Source organism: Sarcophilus harrisii, chromosome 5, assembly GCF_902635505.1.
Source record: "Sarcophilus harrisii chromosome 5, mSarHar1.11, whole genome shotgun sequence".
Lineage (NCBI taxonomy): Eukaryota > Metazoa > Chordata > Mammalia > Dasyuromorphia > Dasyuridae > Sarcophilus > Sarcophilus harrisii.
This window is the reverse complement of record NC_045430.1, coordinates 232296833-232314811: the sequence shown is the minus strand read 5'-3', so window position 1 is coordinate 232314811 and position 17979 is coordinate 232296833. Positions and strand designations below refer to the sequence as shown.

The 17979-nt window shown below is 32.3% G+C and overlaps 1 protein-coding gene across 1 annotated transcript in view; it reads right to left on the bottom strand.

Moving 5' to 3' along the window:
• Window positions 1-17979, bottom strand: part of DNAJC1 (DnaJ heat shock protein family (Hsp40) member C1) — a 243616-nt gene that overhangs the window by 142134 nt on the left and 83503 nt on the right. Inside the window, exons 2-3 of the mRNA XM_003771883.3 lie at window positions 4407-4508; window positions 3817-3863 (exon numbers count right to left, since the gene is read on the bottom strand). Of these exons, the coding sequence (XP_003771931.2) occupies window positions 3817-3863; window positions 4407-4508 (149 nt within the window). The remainder of the gene's footprint in view (window positions 1-3816; window positions 3864-4406; window positions 4509-17979) is intronic.

Here is a 17979-nt window from a genome sequence, read left to right as displayed (position 1 = left end):
TTATTTAGGAAGAAAAAAATGTTTTGGTGACATGATGCCAAATTTGAAATGTCACTATATTAGATTCTAATTTTAAAACTTGTTTTTCATTGTTAGAATATTATACATTTAAATAATAGTTTGTTCACTTAATTATTTAAATGGAGAAGCCAACTATTTTAAAATTTAAAGTCAAAAAAGTATATTCGAGAAAATATTCATGAGTAAATCTCTTGAGATTATCTTTCTTAAAATACTCGCCTAACTTATTTTGTGATAAATTATCTTAAAGAATATTAATTCTTCAAATGCATGTACGAAATACCTAGGATTAGGAATATTCTATTTGCTTGCTTTTCCGAAAACTTATATAACAAATATCATGTAATAGTATATATCCAATGAGAATGGGAGATTTAAAAAAAATAATCATTAATTCATGAAACACTATTGTTTTGATACAGAAATCATTAGAGAGCAAATTCAACTTCTAAAAAAATAGATTTTGGCATTAATAATATATTGTTTTATAGAAGCATATTATGTTATAATAGAAACATTATTATATAATGTTTGAAATATATAATAGTAATTTGATTACCAAAATGAAGAAATATTTTTCTTAACAAGAAGTTCTACATACTTGTGAAATAATTGGACAATTTTCATCTAATTTTTAAAAACTGGATGATCACATTTTGAAAGGTAAAATCTGCTTTATTTGAAGTATCAAGAATGGTTAACATACCTACAGTATTTAATGATATCTGATTTAAAAATCCAAAATCAGAAAAGATTCATTTGTTTCTTTAAAAAAAAATGATGAAGAAGATACTTGATGTAACTGTGGTACAGAAGTTTACACTTTCCATCTGGTAGATTTATTATGCTTCCTAATTAAAGAGGCGGGGAACATAGACACTTGTTATTTTCACAAGAATGTTTATTTTGTTTAACTCCTAAACACTTCCTTTAATCAGATTTACATTAATAAGGTAATAAGGTTCACAAAAAGCTACTAGATTATCATGATTTTCAGTTTATTTTTTAAAAATTATATTTCTCTTTTTCAGCAAGTAGAAAAGTTGTTAATTGACTAACATCAGGCACTAAAACAAAACAATTAAATAACAAATTAACGACTTTAAGTATCATGATGCCAACAAATAAATACTTAAAAATCTAACATCTTTCATATAAAGGTATACATATTCACATTCACAAACTAGTTAGCATTCACATAACTATTTCTGATGGTGGGCAATTCTTTGAAATACCAATCAGGCACATCATTATATAGTATAGAATAGGTTATGTTGAAGGTCATCAATTCTACTGTATACATTTAGTCAAGAACTTCAGAAAGACTAGTCAATAAGTGAAATGTAGAAAGTTCCATAAAATTAATATGGAAACTATGATTTTCTTTTGGATAGTTAAGGTCTAAAAATAATTTTTAAATATTTTGTTTAGTTCATAACTATTCCTTCTTTGAATTAAGAAAACAACAAAACCCCACTATACTTCTAACTATTTTTGAAAATACAATGTCTAGTCTAAAAAAAATGAAATCTTAAGATTGCTCAGCATATACTCTTTAAAGCTGCTATTTTCTCTGAGAAGACATTTTTCATTACTTATGCTAAACACTTTTTATAACAATGAAATTATTATAATATCAGAAAGCAACCTTTGAAAATGTAAAACTGACTCCAACTTTGTTTATAAGTAATTATAAGCTTTAGGTAAAATTTCTGGGGAGATAGGTCTCTTCCGGATACTCATACACTCACAGGTCACCAGTCCTCAGGCACGTGGCTTTCAAGAAATGATTCTCAGCTTGATTAGTTAAGACTTTTGCCTCAAGGAAAACCAGTTACCAATGAGTTAGTTGTGCCTCAAGGGGTATAAATACTACATCTGTTTGTGTAACTGTCAGTTCCATTTTTTTCAGCCTAGACTCTAATACAAGTGCAAAGGGAACCAATCCTGAAAGAAGACACAGTAGATGACTATGAAACTGTAAGATCTACTTTCATTTGGATGAAGTACTTTCTAAATAAGCAACAATATCCTTCTCAGAAGATGCCAGCAAATAAAAGGAATTAAATAAAAACATTATAAAAATTCAACAAAGGTTATCACCTAACCAAAATTAAAACAGCTTTTTCTATTAATTTTTCCCCAATGATAATATACTATGGCAACTTCCTAAAAATAGTGTGTGTTTATTTTTTTTTTAAGGTAAAATCTGGAACTAATGTTAGATAACTAAATAAAATTCTCCTTATCAGAACTTTCCTGATCTATAAGACAAACTTGAGACATTGTTTAGAGAAATTTAACTTACAAAATACGTATAAAATGACCCCAACTCTATTTTACTTTCTTCCAGGACTTTTTCCAATATATGGTATTATCTCAAAGATGAGGGATCTTTGCTAAGGCATATGGATTAATGTCAACAATCCTTATAAAAGCAAAAGACTTTAAGAGAAGATTCTGAGTCCTACTTCTAAAAACTGATAAGTGAGGTATTCAAATAATTTAAATAAATTCTGTAGCAAATACTTTAGGAAACACATATTTCTTTTTCTTTTTTTATTATTATAGTTTTTTATTTACAAAACATATGAATGGGTAATTTTTCAACATTGACCCTTGCAAAACTTTCTGTTCCAATTTTTCCCCTTCTTCTCCTAATTCCCTCCCCTAGATGGCATAGTCCAATACCTGTTAAATAAAACAACATATTTCTTTAAAAAAAAAATTAACTCTCAAAGAGAAATATAGAATTTCACACTTAATACTTTATTTTGTCTTTTAGGGGTATTAAAGCTTTCAGTGAAAGCTATGGGTCATTAGGTTGTTTTTAATGCCACAATTCCCAATTTTTAATCTCTGAATGTGGATAATTTTTAATCTCTCAGTGGATGAACTATTAAAATGCCACATGTGGTATTCAACTTGATTCTAGTTTCTGTGTAAGGTAAAGCAAACACCACAAACGCAGACGTGAAAAAATGTCTTCTCTGTTCCTTTCTGTCCCAGGTATCACATACAACTACTATTTCAGCATCTTTAAAAGTGGTACAGATTAAAAACCATTGCATGGTGGCTGCTCCTCTTTGGAGGAACTAATCATTGGAATAATCAGCCTGGTCTCCCTCTCAGTCACACTCCCAAACCAGGAAATTCGTTGGCTATGGGCAGTGTTTACTCTATTTTTAGGAATATATATGTAGGTAGTGATGGAAGACATGTTTGAGAAAGCTAGAATAAAGGTGGGGGAAGATATTAGAAGATTTTATCTACAAGTTTGTTTTCTAACATGAGGTAGAGAGATTAGGCTAGCTAGCTTATGGATAAAATAAAACATAAGAAAAACAGAATGTCAAAATGCTAAATATTAAGTGAGGAATCTCTATAAGCAACAAGTGAGAATTACTATCAATATACAGGCAAAATAGGTAGTTGTTTAATGTAGACATAAGATTTTTATTTCCTAAGGCAAAGAGGCATATGACTACAATTTTATTTAATCAAGTCATGACTTGCTAACTTAATGATACATCAGATAGATATGTGTGTATATATACACACACACACACATATATATATATATAAAACTTCATGAATTAATGAACTCCATTCCAAATGCAAGCTGTTTCTAGCATAGTGTATATCTATTTAGAAATGAAAATAAGCCACTAACTTATGAACCATCAAAGTATACATGGTACATGATTTAATTGATTTTATATGGTCTTATTTATTTTTTATAACAGCTACATGGAACTTGAAAAGTTAAATTTAAAAGCAGAAATAAAAACTCACCTCTGTCTTCGTTCATCATCCTTTAAAACTTCATAAATAGCCACCAACTAAAACAGAAGCATTACTTTAAGGTAAAAATATTCCCAATTATAAGAAATCACTTGTGAGAACAAAGATACTACTTTACATTTACAGAGATAGTACTTCCTTACACATACATATGAATTTAGAGAAGAGCTTTAACTACATTTGACTTTACTATGAGTGTCATTCTGGACATCAGAAAACACTTATTAAAAGAAATCCTGTAGTAACCTTTAATTAGCATGCTGAATATGAAAAACAGATTTTTCACCTTGCATTTTCTAAAGCAAAACTTGGCATAATATAATAGTAAATATCATAAGAGTTATATTTCTTCAAATGGACAATGGATGCCCTGTCTGACTGACAGAAATGAATGAATTCATTTCAGGGAATGGAATGTGTAAAAAGATAAATACCTTCTCTTTTCCAAATGTTCATTTTAAAAAATACAAATTCTAAATGTAAGTCATCTTTTAGGTATAGATACATACATATGCAGATATTGATATTTATTTTATTATTTTCCACAAAGCATATAGTTGCAAACAACGTATGTCACTTACTTGTCTAAACTGAGTTTCTGCATTTTCATCTTTATTCTTGTCTGGGTGTAAAGTTAGTGAAAGCTTACGGTATGCTTTTCTGATGTCTGCAGATGAAGCATCCTGAAGGGGGAAAAATGAAGGGGAAAAAAAACACAAAGCAAACTTTGTCAGAAACAGAAATTCCCAGAACCTAGTTAAGATCTAAGAAGACAGCCAACCAAGTGCAGGACCTGAGGCAATGTAATTTGAGCAATCAGTCTAACAACCAGGCTATGCAACTAGCCTGACCCACATGACTGAACATTCAATCTAATTTGGCTCTCCTCTTAACTTCTTTCATTACCATATAGTCATTACAAGAAGACAGTATTTGCCAAGACTTTTCAAACACTTGCCTTCTTAAAATTAACCAATAAATCTTTTTTAGTAATTAAGAGATCAAAAAGAGACAACTTAAGAATTAATATATCTGTATGCCTTCAGAGAAAGTCTTCATTCATTTCAGATTCTCATGGTCAATTGTTGAATCCAAGGCCTTGCCATATGCTATTTCTTCATATTATTTACATACAAGTCACTTTATCAAAACAGCTTCCTCCATCTGAATATCACACATAAAAATATGCCTATGAAAAAAGTTCAATGTGGATTTAATTTAAATCAAACATAACTATGAAGAGTTATATAGCATCTAATAACTCAAGGATGTTTTCAATAGTCAAATTTGTGTAGCATAGATTATAGCAATACATTTACTTGTTTCTTGTATATAAAGATAATTTTATAATATTTTAAAAGTTAATAATAGATGGCCAAAGAGGGCTTCCAAGTAAAGACAGTATCAAAATTAAACTGTTTTCAAATGTGTTCATGGATAAATTAAACTATGTCATTCTATAGGATTGAAGTTTGGTTATCCAAAAAGAACTAAAGACATATATTGTCATGATGATACTTAAAACTACATCTGCAAGAAGGTACTATAATTTAATCAGAAAATATTCAATTATATATCACAGCACACTCAGGGAAAAGTGATAATAAATTTGGCTGTTAAATTTATTTCTTTTACAACTGGATATTTTTTCTCTTATTTCTCAAAATATTAAAATTTGTTCCTAAAACTAATTTAATATAAAGTTTAAAAATAATCTGACTAAAATTTTGTGCTCTATGATTGATGTAGAAGTAGCATATTGGAGGTAGATAATTAAAGGGACACTATAATTAGTCTCTCAAACTATCTCAAACTTTAATCCAAACCATTATTTTCATTACCAGTTTTCTGGGATTTACAGCTATAATTCAATACAAAGTTCTGGCTTAAAAAAAGACTATTTTCAAAATTTTGTTGTGATGAAGGTAGTGGGGAATCAGTTTTGGTTGTATGATAATTAAGATTTTATTTAAAATTTTCTCAAATTTTTTTCAGCCATCATAAAGATATACACCTCACTATATGTAACACCCACATCCTCAATAGTTATGAGTTGCCTTTCTGTACATTTTAAACCATAAATTTTGTGCTTTATGAGAATTGATTATATAATGGGAATCTATGACAAAACCTTTTGTGCAGTGAAGGACCCTTTTGTGATGCAAATACCTACCCTGTAATTTTCTGTTTTAATTTAAAGTAGTTATATTGAGTTTAAGGCACAGCTATGTGCTATAAATACCAACTGTATAGCACATTCAAAAGCACCCTAAAATAATAAGATCACAGTTTTCATGCATATAAGTAATGTTTCTGATCTTGAACTATAATATTTAAGTATGTATACTATACTGCACAATTAAATTCTTGAAATGTAAAGCTATACTTTAAGAGATGCACCAGAAATTAAACAGAGCAACAAAAAATAAAGACCCTTAAGTAACTGTTTTCAAGTCGAAAAACAAATTAAAATTTCTTGTCTACATAAAAAAGAAAAAATAAACCTTTAGAATTAAATTCACAGAATTTAAAATAAATGTATAATAATAAAGAATTATTTAAATATCCTGGGGGAAGGATATATACTAGAAAATTAGTACTTTACACAAGGAAAAAGCATAACGATTATAGTATTTGTTTATATGTGGTGTTTTAACTGATATTTGTTAGAAATTCTCTCTTCCATTGGTCACTCTGCTTTCATTTCATGTTAATAACGTGATGACTCCTACTTGAACTTGTCTTGGTTCTGATAAAGTCTAAAATATTTTTACTTCAATTCAAAGGAATATTTATTAAATGTCTAGTATGCCCACAGCATGAAGCAAGTATTGGAAAAGATGCAAAATTTAGATTAAGATACAGCCCCCTGCCCTGTGTAGTTGTGGTAAATATAACACAAGCACTATAATAATTCTACTATTTCAAATTTGAAAGAGTTACCCCAAAATTCCATGTAACACATGAACTGGAAAGGTCACAGAATCACAGAATTTCAAAGTTGGAAGGGACTTAAGCAACCATACTGAACAGCTCACAATCAGAAGACTCTATCTCTAGCATATACAACAAATAATTAATTGGCCTTTGCTTTAAAACATCCAGTGATGGGGAACTCACAACTAGAAGCAAGTAGTCAGCAAGCAAATATCACCTGAGATGCTAGTTATGTTTTGGGAATAAACAACAGAATCACAGAAGGATAAAAGACAGGATAGGCATCTTTATTCTAAAGGAGGTATGTGGATTATATCTGGAAGGGAGCAAGGGGTTGCAAGAGAAGAAAAGAAGAAATAGCATCCCAAGCATGGTAGAAAAGTCTGTGGTATGACAAGGGGAGCAACAGGTCATCCATCCAGAAGAGCAGAGTGAACCTAAATTTGTGAAGGGTTATTTGTGATTTTATCCTGGAGATTTTAGAAGACTTTTGAACAGCAGGGGATGATGTGGTCAGTACTGCATCAATTTGCTGGTGGAGGACAAAATGGTGGAGGCAGAAGATGGCCATCTCCTCTATCCTGGTTCCCTTTCCTCTCTTCCCAATTGAGACTTTCTAGACAACCGGCTCAATATCACACTGTTCTCTACTCTGGAATCCATTGGCCCCTTTATCTTCTCCTCCCTCATACTTCATCAAACCTCAAACAGAGACTATTGCAACCATCCAGCTCTTTTGTTCCTATTTACATGCTGTTAAATGGAGATAAATCCAGTAAACCATATGAATATAAACATATTTTTGTCATCTGATCTCAACTGGGTTCTCACTGCAGTAAGAAGATGCTCCTATTCCTCCCCATTTGATTCTCTCTCACACTCTTCCCAGCTATTCTTCTCTCCTCAAGCTTACTCACTCTCCTCAGCCTCTTGGCAGAAGACTTTGCCTCATTTGTTCTTGTGAAAATAGGGATATTCACCACAAGCTTTCTCTTCTTCCCTATTCTGAATCATGAACTTTCTTGATATCATATCCCATAATTTTTTCTTGATTCTAATCTCTCAACAAAAGGCAGTTCTCACCAAGCTCTTGAGGTTATTCTCTGGGGTCCCCTTTGACATACTGTCCTGATAATTATCCTCCTCCCTCACTCTAATTTTTCATTTCCCCCCATGTTTTGGTTCATTCCATGTTGCCTAAAAATACACCTTGGTCTCCCTTACCTTAAAACAAACTAACTAGCTATATCTTATTTGGCCCTACCATTTTTCTTTAGGCTAGAGTTTATCAATCATCTTAATCTCTCCTCCTCACAACCAATTCTTTAAAAAAGTTATTTCCTTCATTACCTCCACTTCCCTTCTCATTCCCTTCTTAGCTCCTTTCAATATGGCTTCCAACCTTAAGATTCAACAAAACTGTTTTCCCCAAAGTTGCCAATAATTTCCTAACTGCCAGATCTTATGGCTTTTTTTTTTTTTTAAATCAATTCTCATTCAACTAGACATCTCTGCAGTCTTTGACACTTCTGACACTCTCTCCTCCCAAATATTCCATTCTCTCTGGATCTTAGTGACTGATTTTGCCCTGGTCTCCCTCCTATCAGTCTGATAGTCTTTCCACTGTTGTTTGGATGATTATCCATGTCTTGCCTCCTAAGTGTGGGTGTTCCCCTTAGACAAATAAGATATGTAGCTCCAGATTTAAGGTACAAAACTAAGGAATGTCAACTTCTGAAACTCATACAAAACAGTATAAAAGAAACCAGATTATTCAACTGCAGGGGGAAAAAATGACTTTAAGAGATGACTTATGAATAAATACATTGCTATTAGAGTGCTCCCTAAAGAGGAAAATGATAATACAAAAATATGACTAGTAGTAAATAAATTATAATCCTAAAAACTATGAAATCATTTCTAAGTATAATGATTATGAGCTCTTTGAGAGCAAGGATTAGTTTTTGCCTCTCTTTGTGACTCCAGTGCTTAGCATAATGTCTGACATATAGTAGGCACATAATCTATGCTTGGTGCCTGTTAGACTGAAAAAAGGAAGAAAGAGTACCTGACCAGCCAAAATAAACACCAAGATTACCTCAATAGTTAAGCTTCTGCTATGAACTATCTTAGTAAGTGAAACATAATTCAATTTTATTTTTGTGTTATGATTTTGTGTTTACTAATCTACTTGTTAAGTTGGTTTTCAAAATTATTAGGAAGAAAACATGGTGATCAAACTATTGTCATTATAAATAAACTTTCATATTAGATGATTTGTTATTTTCTTTGGAATTTAACTAGTATGAATCAGCTCTTGAAACTTGATCATATTTCGATAGATTATAGGACCCAGCTTCTTAGCTTCAGAGCTGAATTACAGCTGCTGGACCTGAGATAATGTCATTAAGATATTGTGATCCAATTCTGATGGATGTGGCCCTCTTCAACAATAAGAGGATCCAAATCAGTTCCAATTGATCTGTAATGAACAGAACCAGCTACACCCAGAGAAAGAATACTGGGAAATGAGTATGGACCACAACATAACATTTCCACTCTTTCTGTTACCATTTGCTTGCATTTTTGTTTTCTATTTTAGGTAATTTTTACTTTCTTTCTAAATCTGATTTTTCTTGTGCAACAAGATAACTGTATAAATATGTATACATATATTGTATTTAACATATCCTTTAACATATTTAATTGCAAAGGGCTGAAACTCTGAATAGGTGCACTGGAATCAGACAACCAAGCACTTAAGGCTAATTACTTATTGGACAATACTCTTTTAGCATATGCTTGGAAAAGGGACTTCTCATTATTCTGTGATGGTTCAATCTTTTGGTGTATACAGATAATTGTAGGAAGGGTTAGGGGGTGGAGTAAGACAAGCCAGAGTCACTTTGGCGGTGGACGAAGAGAAGGGAGGTTGTGGAGAGCTTGTGTCCATCCCCTTCACTTCTCCCCCTAAAGACCAAGAATAAAGACCAAGGACTTTTGCTTATCCTGACTTCAGCTGATTCTAAGGCATCCAGGGAGCTAATCCGGACTTCACATTCAACATGTATAGGACTACCTGCCATTTAGGGGAGGGAGTGGAGGGAAGGAAGGGAAAAGTTGAAACAGAAGTTTTTCCAAGGGTCAATTGAAAAATTACCCATGCATATGTTTTATATATAAAAAGCTATTAAAAAAAAAAGATATTGTGATCCCTGAGGTTCAGTATGAGCAACAAGCTAACTTCTTCCTTTTTTTTTTTTTTAAACTACTCTCCTTTGGCCATACTGGTGCTATAAGTGCTATAAGAATCCAAAACCAAAGATTAATGACAGCATTAATCATTGAAACTGGAAGACCTAGAACTTGAGCTGGAACTTGAAAAAAAGCTTGAAGGCTAACAAAAGAGTCACCATAATAAAACCTAGACTCTGTATTCTTGCTACCATAATAAAATCTGGACTATGTATTCTTATATCTCTTTTTAAATGCTGCCCAACTATTTTATATACTTCTGTTAAAGAAATCTTTCTAATCTAATTCCGATTGTGACACTGCCCTGCTCAAAAACTTTCACACAAAGTCCTGTGTGTTTGGGCTTGTAAGATACTTCATAGTGGTTTACCACTTTTCCTTTGCAGCTTTATTTCTTATTACTTACAACTACAAACTGCTTCAAACTAGTAACCTTTCCCTAGATATGGCTTTGCTTTTTTACCTTGATGTTTTGCTCTTATTTCCCAAAGTCAGGAATGCCATTTGTTACCATTTCCACCTTTTGAAATTTCATCCACATATTTAAGCCTAGAAGAAATGCTATGTTTTATGAAGTCTTCTCTTATCCTTTCAGCCAAAACTAATCCCTTTCTTCCAGTGAATTCTCATTGACACCTTATTGGTAACTCTCTTATATTTCATTTTGTATCACAGTCAATTGGCCTGAATTTCATTTCTCCCCAGTCTGTGGTTAGATATTTAAAGAATATCTTTTCTTTCATTTTTGGATTTCTTATCACTTTGATTTTATGCTATTTCCATTTTATTGCTTCACAAAGAGGATTTAACATTTTTGCCTTTCTGTATTGATGAGATCATCGGTATAGCATGGAATGTAATCAACTTTTGTAGCAATGCCATATGATCATAAAAAATAAAAAATACTTCACAAGATTTTTTCATCTGCATTTCAAAATAGAACTACTCAGGTTTTCTTAAATGATTGGAACTCATTAATTTTATTAAAAGTTTATTTTCTCCCCTGTAGAATTATATTCAACTTTGTAGGTTAAATTATGCTTCAGAGTAAGTCATTTCCCCTTGTTTTTCAATGTAACATATTCAAAGTGTTCCTTTTCTTAGACATTGCTCTTGCAGAATCCTGCATCACTGGAGTTATATGGTATATGACCCATCTCCTCTGAAACTTGAAGGGGGTGTGTGTGGAAATCACAATAAAACAAAGGCATCAAGGAGAATGAGATAAAATCAGCATATTTATTAGGGGGGAAAAGGCGGGGAAAGAGACAGAAAGAAAGAAGAAAAGAAGGGGAAAAGAAATATAGAAAGACACACACGCACATACACAGAGACAGACAGACCGAAAAAATTTATCTATCTTTAGGAGCTTTTTGCTCAGGAAACAGGACTTAAGTATATAAAGGAAAATGTATGGAAAAGGGAGCAAAAAATTAACAAGAACTGGGAACCTCATTTTGTCTCCTTTCGGTTTAGATAAATATAACAAAAAGATAAACAAAAATATAAGAAGGGATTTAAGGATATTAATTGAATTTTAAAACCTGATTACTAAGATAAAAAATGAAGAGAAATTCAGAACAGATTTTTAAAATTGTTAAAGCCTATTCTGCCTTATTATATATATCAAGAAAACATAACTTAAATGAGATGGATATTTATAATATAAATAGAAAATACTGAGATTAATAAAAAATAGAAACTTTATACAACCCAAATTCACACACAAAAATGTACAAATCAGAAATTAACTTCAAGAGGCCTAACAAAGTAGCATAGTGTTTGATAGATCCAAAATTACCAGCTGATAGATAATCACCCAACTTTCAATAAAAAACACTCAGAAAATTGGGAAGTAGTTTTGGAGAAATTAAGCTTCAACTAATATCACTGTATATACATACATACATATATGGATAAATCTAGAGATATAAAAGTTAATATTTTTTTAAAAAAAGAAAAAAAAACATTTATTATACTCCTGCTGTTTGCCAGGCACTGTACTAAGTGCTTTACAAGTTTACTTCATCTGATCCTGGGAAGAAAGTGCTATTATTATCCCCATTTTACAAATGAGTCTGAAAGACACTGAAGGGCATATTAGTTTAAAGAAGGAAATGGACAGGAGTTGTAGAGGTATCATTGACATGACTTGAAAACTGATTGGATATGGAATGTGAGGGAGAGTGAAGAATAAAAGATAACTATTAAAACTAAACTTTATTGACTGGGGGTAGTATTAGTCTCAAGAAAAGCAGGGAAATTTGAAGAAAGATGAATTTAGGGAGAAAAATAGTTCTTCCATTTGGAGTTCCATTTGGAAAAGGTATTGGATTTAAAGTCAGATAATGTGGGTTAAAATTCCAGATTTTCTATTTCTAATCTCTGTGACACTAAACAAATTATTTTATCTCCTTGTGTTATAATTTCCCCATCTGTAAAATAAAGGGGTTAGGATGATCTGTAAAGTCTCTTCCATGTAGACATAATGGCATATCCATATAGATATAAAATAGGCAGACTAGAGCTCAAGATTGAAATTAGGGCAGGATGTTTAGATTCTGGAGTCATTTAACACAAATAAAATTTGAATACATGAAAATTGATGATATCTTCACGAGTTTGTATAGAGAGAAAACAAGATGCTTCTGCACAGAAACTTGGAGTTTACATGACTTTACAAAAGAAACTAAGGAAAGGTCAGACAGGGGAGGAAAAATAAGAGAGAATAACATAATAAATACACCAGAAGACCAGTGGTCAACTCTGTTAAATGTTACAGACAAGTCAAAGAGGATCCTGACAGAGAAATGGTTATTAGGTTTAATAAATAAGAGATAAGGTAAATGGTAGGATTGGAAGACAGTTTGCAGCAGAGGTGAGTGAGAGGACAGTTTTTCTTTAAAGAATCACTTTTTAAAATCTCCTATCTAACATCTATTCCTTACATCCTGCCCCAACTACAGCAACTTCCTAGTAGGGACTTCTTTCCTGTTTTAGTTGTTTTTCAAGTTTGTTTGGTACATTTCTTGTTACTAAAACTTTAGAGTTCTAGACTAGAGTTTAAAGAGCACAACTGGATTTAAGCACAACTACTCCTTAAACTGTCTTGCAAGAAGACACTTTTGCTTATCTCTCATGCCAACACAAAAGATGTTTCAAACCATTTTTCTCTCAAGCCCCCAAATTCAGTTCACTGACACTTAGCCCATGAATTCACCCTCAACTAAGATGACTGAGTTCACCCAACTCCTTCAATTTCCTTCTTTCATTCCTCCACCTTCAGTCTTCTGTCTAGTCACAGAGGGAGAGAGGTATTTCATTTTTGCCTTAATTAAGTCTTTTAGCTCTACCTTTCCTTCTTTGTTCTCATCTCATCTTTAACAGGTCCTCTCAGCCTACAAACACGATCACATCTCATCTGTCCTTTAAAATAAACAGCTTTTCTTTCAAGGATGCCGCCACATGATCATGCCATCAGTTTCTCACCTCTCTTTGCTCTCAAATTTTGAAAAAAAAAATTCTATTTCCTTCATTTCCTCATCAACTTTTTGCTCAACAAACTTTTAAAATTTGGTTTCTATCATACCCCCCCCCTTCCTGAAACAAATGACTTCAAGGTCATTAGCAACCTACTTGCTGCCAAATTCAATGGTTATTTTTCCATTTGATAATGAAATGAGAAATTGATCGATAGGACATGGATCTCCTAAATAACTTAGGGGAAAAAACACCTGACCATGGAGAAATACAACAATGTTAAGAATCGAAAAACTGAAAGATACAAAGAAGGAAGTTCTTATAAAACAAAGAAACAACTGAAGACCAATTTACTACCATGTTGCTCCTAACATTAAAATACCTCTAGCACTGCCCATTCACTTCGGGATGGCTATCATTTTAGGTATAGACTTTTGAATTTAACTCCAGTGTCTCAAGGGACCTTGGTACATAGTTGTGTCAGTGTGAGACTTAAGAGGAGAAAAGCAGAAACTGTGGAAGATTATAGAGAGTAGGGGTGGGGTGGGGGTGGGAAAGAATGTGAGAAAAAGGGACAGGGAAGTATGGCGCTCTTGTGCAGCTATCCAATAATAAAAGAAGAAAAAGAAAACTAGTAGAAGAAATCAGAGAAAGGAGAAAAGACCTAATTGCAAGGGCATCTCAGAATAAGCCCTCAGAGGAGCTCTAGAAATTATCTTTTCTATTCCCTTCACAAGCAATCTCTCAGGGTCAGTCTGCAGACTAAAGGTCAATCTGACAGATGAAGGTGGAGCCCAGAAAACTAGAATGGGGAAAAGTGAAGAACAGGTGAAATAACAAAGTAGTTCCTCAGTCTCACAGAAGAAATTGTCTCAGTGGTCATCCTCATCCCATAAGGGAAGCAGAACTCGTCCAAATCCAGCAGTTCAAAATGACAAAAATAAGCCAAGGAGAGAAAACACAATATACAGTACTGGGCATACAAAAGGGAAAGAATGGATGATTAAAAACACATTAGAAAAGGAATGACATTGAAAAATTAGCAGAAAAATTGGTAACAGCAGATAAAAACTGATTGACAAGAAATGAATATTCAAAGAAATAGCTTATCACAATAAATAAGTATTTGGCAACAGACTTTGAGTCAAAATTCCCCAAGGGAGATGAAGATATAACAATGAACTCTATTAGGCCCCTCTAATGACAATGGAACAACTCCAGAAACAGTCACCATGACACACTGCTTGACATAGAGTAGGTATAAATAAATGTTTGTTTATTGAATAATTCAGAAAGTGAGTAACTGAAAAGATAAAAGAAATAAAGATGTAAATGAAAATGTCTGAAGGAAGAAATCCATAAGTATATGCAAAACCTATGGCATATGTAATAAAATGAAGAAAAACATTTCAAAATAGTAGTCTCTGAAAAAAAAGAGTAGAAATAGACTGCAAAACAGAGGTACTTAAAAAAAGACTACAAGAATGGCAGTTTATAGAAAAGCATAACAAAATTAGAAAAATAACATATAATTTGGAAATGTAGTGTATGAATTACATATCTTCTAGAAAAACATTAAGTACAGAAAATCTAAATATTATATTTCAAGAAATTATCAAAGAAAATTACTCAGAAACATTGGAAGCAAAAAGAAAAACTGCCATCAGATAAATCCATAGAAAATCAATAGAAAGAAACCCAAAACTTAACTCATCAGGAAACACTGTAGTAAACTTCAGTATTATAACATCAAACATCAACATTTTTGGGTGCAAGGTTAAAAAAAAAAACAAAAAACCTTTTACACTGCAAAAGAAACCAATCAAAACAGTCTGAGAATAATTCTTTTGAAGATTCAAAGGGAAATATGAAATATGATGTTTCAAAATGCAAAGATGCTTGATTGACTTTAAAAAATCTTATAAAGAAAACATAATTGAATGTTCAGCAAAAGGGAAAAAAGTTGACTCATCATTTCAAAAGACCAGATATGAGTAAAGTATTTAACATGCAAAGTGATCAAGCAGGAGATATTTAATCTTAGACAGCAATAAAAGGCTAAGAAAAGATATGTCTTAATAGGGATAGATGCATCTTATGGTTAGATTGGGTAGTAGAGTCATTTAATTAAAAAAAAACAAAAACCTTGCATGCTGTCTAAGAGACTAAAACAGGAGAGAGAATATCATAGGAGTAAAGATCAAAAGATATGCCAAAAATCATGAGGAGAAAAGGAAGAAATAAATTAATATTTCATTGGTAAAGACAAATCTCATTTCTTCATTAGTGAATTAACAATATAAATAGTGGGATAATAAAGAACTCCATTCAGGCAGAGAGAATAGAATCCAGAAGTAGATAGTTAAGAAGAGGAGCATGTAAAAACCTAGTCAAAACTCAAGCAGAAAAGTGGACAAGAATGTTCTAACCTTAAGGACTGCCCATGTGAAAGTAGATCACATAGGGAAGAATGAGTGATGAGTGTTATCAACATTGGAAGAAAAAAAAAAAAACACTTTACTACTATCACAAAACAATCTCATGGAGGTGATAATAATTGGGAAGGGATCTTGAAATGAGTGTTGAGGAAAATAAGCTTTCCTAGATGGGGATCATTCATTTTAGTAACAACTCCCACAGTATGGCTGTCTTTCAATAAAACTTTATTTCAAATGAAATGTTGAGTTTATACAACTTTCATGAAATACCATTCTTAGATTTCCAACGAGCCATTTAAAAATGTAAAAAAACCACATTTTTGTGTACTGTACAAATAGCAGGCTAGATTTGGCTAGATGAGATAATGCATTTTGGATACAACAATGTAAATATAAAGAACAACCACAATAAAAATAATGTGAAATTATAATGATGAAGTTTGGACCCAAGAAGAGAGAGAGGCAGCAAACTGATACAGTTGATAAGTGTTGCATTGGAGTGAGGAAAATCTCAGTTCAAATTTTGACTCAGATGTTTATTAGCTGTGTGATCTTGAATAAGACAATCTCTGCTTGCCTCAGTTTCCTTATCTGTAAAATGGGGATAATAATAGCACCTAACTCCAAGGTTATTGTGAGGATCAAAAGAGATAGCATATGTAAAGTGCTTCAAAAACCTTGAGTTCTGTATAATTGCTAGCTATTTAATCTCTCACCCTCCTTCACTCCTTTAACAAAGGTAAAGGACTAAATTCAGTTTTGCTGAAATGTTTTTTTAAAAAACTTTTTTTTTTTTAATAAGGAAAAGCTCACTGGAAGATGGTTATATGTCAACAAAGTATGTTATAAGATGTAAAAAATGTATATTTACAAAAATGTAAAATGTAGAGGCAGAAGATCAGGTCCTACACTTTTATGTAAGTTGAAAAAGGGAAGGAACAAGCAAACAAAGGGGAAGAAAAAAGGGAAGGAAAGAAGGGATATCTATAATAATAAAGGGAAATTCAAGAAACTTGGGATTGGGCAGGGTAATGAGAAGAGAGAATCAGATTAAGATTTTAAAAATGCAGGTAATGAGAAGGGAGAATCAGATTAAAATTAAAAAAAAAAAATGCCAGTATAACATACTTACTTAATAGTGGAAGGAAACTGTCCTACTAGAGTTTGAAAACCTTGCCCAGGGCACTGAAAAAACATGTGACTAAACCAGGGTCAGCCAGAATGTCAGCAGCACAGCTTGAATGAAAGTCTTCCTGACTATCCCTCTTACCCACTAAAACACAACTGTTAATGTCAAGGGAGATAAACAGGGATATAATATGAAATAGATATGGACTGAATAACATAGCATCTACTTGAAAAAAAAAAGGCTATAAAAATAATTGTAACATAATGGTAGAAGACTTTTTCAAAGCAAGGACAAAAAAGATCAATAAGAAAAAAAAGATACAGTTGAAGAAACTGTTGGGGAAAAAAACCTGTTGGCTGGTGTGTAATATCTTCTAATTGTAGAAATAAGAATATGCATAAATAATAAAATATAATTAAAATGATACAAAAATACTCTAAAAATAAAACAGAGATGGTTTACCAAATTCATTTTATGAGACCATATAGTCCTAGTACCAAATCAGGAAGAAGCAGTGAAAGAGCTACACGTCAGTTTCACAAATGAATGCTAATGAAAACATTTTGCATAAGCTCTTACAAAAAGACAACAACAACAAATGCTTTTTCCTGGTGATCCCATAAGCTCTCAAGGGCTTAGTTCTCACTTCTACTCAGATAAGTCCCACTGAACACGTTGAAATGACTCTCTTGCAGGCATCTCAAACTCCATGTCTAAAACACAACTCATTACCCTGCTTTCTAAACTGACTCTTCTAAAGTTTCTCATGTCGAACAGTGATACTACACACTTCTAGTTGACAATGTTAGTGTCACCCTAGATCTTTCATTCTTCCTCAATCCACATTGCCTATCAATTATCAAGTCACCTCCATTCTACCTCTACAACATCCCTTATTCCCTTTCTCTTTTCACC